The sequence below is a fragment of the Octodon degus genome, unplaced genomic scaffold (assembly GCF_000260255.1).
Source record: "Octodon degus isolate 3935 unplaced genomic scaffold, OctDeg1.0 scaffold00091, whole genome shotgun sequence".
In the NCBI taxonomy this organism is placed as follows: domain Eukaryota; kingdom Metazoa; phylum Chordata; class Mammalia; order Rodentia; family Octodontidae; genus Octodon; species Octodon degus.
The window spans coordinates 3,899,285-3,905,064 of NW_004524667.1; the positions used below are offsets into that span (position 1 = coordinate 3,899,285).

The 5,780-nt window shown below is 35.8% G+C and overlaps 1 protein-coding gene across 2 annotated transcripts in view; it reads left to right on the forward strand.

Moving 5' to 3' along the window:
- The window catches only part of Prex2 (phosphatidylinositol-3,4,5-trisphosphate dependent Rac exchange factor 2), a 303,532-nt gene that overhangs the window by 97,475 nt on the left and 200,277 nt on the right, over window positions 1-5,780 (forward strand). For both annotated transcript variants that reach the window (XM_004637531.2, XM_023722364.1), the window contains one exon: window positions 3,044-3,147. In XM_004637531.2, coding sequence (XP_004637588.1) covers window positions 3,044-3,147 — 104 coding nt within the window. The remainder of the gene's footprint in view (window positions 1-3,043; window positions 3,148-5,780) is intronic.

The following is a 5,780-nucleotide window of genomic DNA, read 5'->3' on the forward strand; positions in this document are numbered from 1 at the left end:
GCCCAGGAATCATTTTTCTTTATTTTCACACTGCAACAAGCACAGCCTGATTTACCTCACTCTGATTTATACATGTTTGTTTTAGCACTGGACTAAAGCTTTCTTAAGGAATCAGAGCTATCAGGCTCTTATTATGTTTCTATCAAATATTTGTTATCTGCAATCAGATATACTGAGAAAAATATCCAAAGTCTGTACAGAGTTCAGAGCATGAACATGAAGAAAATTAATACTTTGTAAACTAGAACTCAGAGGTGCATTCTTATATTTATCTGTGATTATTTTGATTATGACTAAAGCTGTTATCAAGGATATTGGGCCTTTTAAACACGATTGGTTTTAAAAATAATGTATTGATTTACAAGAAATTATTCTTGTAAGGCACCACAACATTGTACTGTTTCCTATCTAGTAGACTATAGTACTACCTACATATGAATCTATTTAATATAAATGAAAAAATGATATGATATTGTCCTATGATTATAATTGTCACCTATGAGCTATATCAAAATATTAAGGAATGTTTAAATGTAAAAAAAAATTATTACAGTGAAGGACACATTTCCGTTAATCCTCCTTAAATACAGTACAATAATATAAATCTAATACATATATATTCCTTCTGTGATTCCTCTCCTGTGAGCACACACTGCGTCATTTTCACCACTTATGAAACAGTTGTGGAAGTCTTATTCCATGTCTTTTCCAGGTGTGATATAAAATACAGATACAGTCAATATTGCTGCCACATCTATCTAATGGAAACACAGGTTTGTAAAAACACGATAGTGGGTCTTCATCCACTTTATTCACCAGATTGAACAGCATATGACTTCTAGTTCTTACTCAAAGACAAAAGTGCCCATGCAAGGAAGCACTGTGAATGAATCAGGACACTGAGGAAGTCAACAGAGCACAATTAAAGACACTCATTGTATTAGGCACAGTACCTACACATAATACCCCCCAACCCAAAATTGAATGAAGGAAAGGTGTATTTTGGCTCACTGCTTACAAAGGTTTTAGTCCATAGTCCTTTGATTTTAAAACAGGGTGGTGTGGCAGAGGTGCATGGCAGAGGAAGAACAGCATGTGACAAGGCAGTGGAGAGACAGACAGAGAGAGGAGGGGATCAAAGGAAGTGCAGGCACAAGACAGATGCTGCCCGGCCATGACTCCTGTGACCTATCTCTTTTATCTGGCTCCCACCTCATAAGGGTAAGCTAGCGGTAGGTCCCCCTAATTCAGTGCCTTCCCTAAACCCCACCCATGAGTGCATAAGGACATTTTAGATACATACAAACCGTAACACTTGCAAAAGAGGCCTCTTAGCACTGCTTCAGAAAGTAGCAAAAATGATGGCATGAGCGTGGAATGAATGAGGGAGAGTATGTTAAGGCAGGTCAATGGCAGTGTCTTTTACTGTAATAAATTAAGAAAACTAAACATCCATCATATTTTTTACCACACTTTCTAAATTAAATTAGAAAGTCTTCTACAAAATTAAAATCCTGTCATTTAAAAGTATATGTAATGAATGTGTAATGTAACTCAAATATACACATAATATGTATACAAATATCATACATATATATTCCTCCTGTGATGCCCATTTTCATAGCTATCTGGCCTGAATTTCTGGTTTGAAGCACATATTTTGGCATATTAACTAAAGAAATTTAGAGATTGCTCTAAAAATAAACAGGGTAAATGAAGGGTGATGAAATTTTGGGGCTGAAAGACTCTCTAGTCAGAATAATCAAGTTACTTAGCTTTTCCTCTTAGTGATAAAGGACTACAGTACTAAGTTCTGATGAGAATGTAAGGCACTCAAGCCAGGAACACAGTCTTTTCTAAGGATCCCTGAGAGTTAACAGCAGCGTGAGACACCTTCCAGGTCCACCCTTTTAGTTTTGGTTTGCTTAAGGATGCCTGTCTTCCTGCCGAGGAGCAGAATTGCAGGTAGTGGGCAGGCTCAACTTGAGTTAGATGTGTCTGTACAGCACAACAAATTAATCATTATTTTCATCTGCTAAATTATTAGGTAGACTTTTGTCAGTGAGTCAAATTGAAGAGTCTAGGTCAATTGAAATCTCCTGAGTGACTGAGTAATTTTGCATCTCCTTCAATCATTTCTGAGACACTTCTCTGTTTAATTAATAAAACATTTTTAGAGAAAACTCCTCTGAGCATTCAGTAATACATAACTACCTAATTCATTGTTTAAAATATCATTGGTAACCCTGGCATTTTTACTTTGTTTTACACACTTTCAAAGAGTAAAGTAGACAGTTTTAAAATATTTTTGGATTATTTTAAAAGTAAGTTAGACTTATAGGAAGCATTATACATATATTATGAGACTTGTTGAACAATTATAGTCATACCATAAAAACAATATAGGAAAATATTTTATAGGTGAATTTGTGGATTTTAAGAACCTCTTCAAGTCAATTTCTTTGAAGAATAATAGGAAGAACTAACTAAATTTGTTTACCCACCCTTGAAAAAGGAATTATTTGGTATTTAAGAATGAGAAATAAAGGTGAAAAAACTCAAACGTAACATTAAAATAACCAGCTCTCAGTCTCTGGTAAAGTTTAATTGCATGATGCTGGTGACCTACACTGAGAAAATGCACACTTACTCTCTCACTTGTATGGAAAAAGTTTCAGTTTTAAAAAAGAATGTGTAGTCATCTCTGTTTTGTAAAGCAAATAGTGCTGCTATGAATGGAGATATAAATAAAATCATCAAGTGCCAAAAACCTTTGATATTGTTGATTGATATCTTCCTTCATTAAATCAAACTTCTGTTTTTTGGCACTTCCTCCATCCCCAGGCATTTTATGTGTTTTAATTTGGAGACAAGGTCTTGCTAAATTTTCAAATTAGCCTTGAACTTGTGATCACCTGCTTGTGTTTCTGCAGTAAATGGAATTATAAGCCTATGCAACTGTGTCCAGTTTAAAATGTATTATTTTAACACTGATTTGCATTAAGTTTTGTAACAACATATTTGTGATTTTACTGTCTTTAAGACGGTTGAAGAATAGCAAGAACTCTGCAGATGGACACCGGTACCTTTTTCGTGGCCGGATCAATACAGAAGTGATGGAAGTGGAGAATGTGGATGACGGCACAGGTGAGTGAATTTGAAGCAGGATGATGACAGAAAACTTCCTCATTAGGCGGAAATCTGTTTTATTTTTTGGTTCTGGGAGTCAAACTTGGGCTCTTGCACTTGCCAGGCAGGTGCTACGCTACTGAGCTATACCCCTGCCTCCAGAATTCTATTTTCATAATTTATCTGCAGTGCTTTAGATCTTAGAAATATTTTTGTTAGGTGGAGCAAGAAATCAGATAGGAGGAGAAAAGTTAGATGAAAGAGTGCAAGATGCTGTGGAAATGGAAAATGATGTTTGATGCACACTACTATAAAACATGAAAGTACTGAACAATGGCCGAGTTGTGTCTGAGAATGTTCATTTCTGATGTACACATTGTGTGTATAGAAAATATCCAATCAATGCATAAATTCTCTTTAATTTATACTCATGCATAACTTATATGTATGATATACACATAAGTTATATGTGTGATATATACATATATATGACATATATAGTTCTATGGTGTATTTACTGTAGAATATAACAAACTAGACTTTTTAGCTATAAAGTTTTAACTAATATAACTAGATCATCAAGTTGTTTATAGAAAGGTTGGAGCAGTAGAGATGATTTGCTTCATTTTTAGTGCTCATTTTAAGTACTGTCCTTTATTATGCAAAGGGAGTCAACTTATGTCTTGTAATTATGAAGGATGAACTTTTACGGAATTATGAAATCATGATTAACCACACACATTAAGTAAAATGAAGTTGGAATAACCTTGATTTCCTATTTGAAAAAAGCTGTGTATAAATTGGGTGCTCCGTCAATTGAATCCCAATTCCATTTCTCTAGTGATAGTAATTATAGTTTCAGACATGTCCTAGGGAAATGATAACATGAAATAAAGCACATTGTTTCTAAATGGCTTTTATTTTCATGCAGAGACGTGCGTTTGTAGCATTCTTCATGCACATGAGATCACTGTCCAGCTCAGCTCCCTGCCTCCCATGTACCTTCATGGCATTCTGGAGTCCCAAAAGGGGGAGGAATGCTTATTATCTGGCAGGGGCACAGATTTTCAAATCCTTGTATATGTGCCATAGCCCTGTTCCGTTGTTAGCATCATAACAAATAGTGAAGTATTTATAGAATCGTGAACCATGATTGCTGGGGAAACGGAATACGCTGAGCAAAACTCAAATGACCAGTGCCTGAGATCGACCCTGCACTCAGCATAGAGCCTCTGTGTGATTGTGTGAAGAGGTTTCCCACTAGCTAATGATGAGACAGAGTTCTGGAGTTGTCAGAGCGGATGCAGGTAGCTAGCGCATTTCAAATCCCTATGTGGCAAACTCTAATACAGTGGCAGATACTCTCACACTAGCCTGTAGACTAGGTAGCAAGATATTCTAGAACAGGGCATGCATACCATTATTTTGAAGTGGCGAAATTCATTTTATGCTTTCTAAGAATACTATGTAATGATATTTAAGAATACTATGTACAAAAATGCTAGAGTTATTTTGCCTCAGTAATCTGAATATTCAAAAGGATGACCCAAAGTTCACTTTGCACTTGAGTTGGGAGAAAGTCAGAGAGTAATGGAAGAACACTCAAACCTCCACCCTGTTCTTCACTGACCCTGCCTTTCCATAAGGGAACTGCTCTCCCTTTTTGCTTTGGTACTTTCCTTATTTTCTTCCATTTTTTCTTTTGTTAGCTTAGAGTGCTGGACATTCCTTCCTGAGGGATTGGTCATGTCCCTCTTTCTTTCCATTTCCTGCTTCATTCTCCAGAAAATGAGATTCCCACCATTGGTACCCTCTGTACTGTTGATTGAAGTGCATTTGGATGATTATTATTGTGATTTTGTATCTCTGGGAAATTGGCCATTAGGTAAAGAACTATAAGAACCTAAAAACTTTGAAGGCATTTGTAGATGGTGAGAGAATGAGATCCAAAGAGGCTTTATTTTTTTTTTTTTTCATAAATGGGCATTGGCTATAGTTCCATGAGAAAGTTCTCTTGGTACTGGCACTATTCCAGCCATCAAGGCTTTGGTTCTTGGAGGGAGAAGGATGTTGAAGAGGCTTGACTCTTGTGTATATGAATAAGGGGGAAGAGAGGAGATTGTAAATTGTGCATTTGTCATAAATTAGCTTTCTGATGAGGCCTCTTTAAGGAAATTTTAAAGGCTCAACTTTCATTGAAATAAGATGAACAATAATTAGACCTTATATATGTAGTTGGAGGGTTCACTCTCTTACTTGAACATATACAGGGCACATAAGAATTGGCTGCAAATAGTTGCTACAATGTCACTCCTAGATTTTTCAGGTTGCAATTGGATGCCCTCATTAGCCTTCCTACAAGGAAATTCATTTTCTTGTGGGCTTCTGGAGGAAAGTATGTATTTTTCTGCCGGGCTTGGAAATTCAACAATAGAATTTCTGAAGATCAATAGGATCTTTTTTTCCCATAATTTTATTGATAAACAAATAGCAATGAGACAGTTTCAAATCAAATTGGTAGGATAGTTTCAATAATTAACACATTGCATACATTCTTCCTAGTGGTTAATTGCTGTACAAGATGTGGACATGATATCCTATTTACAAACACCATTAGAACAAAACACTCTATTCATTAAGAGAATGTAACT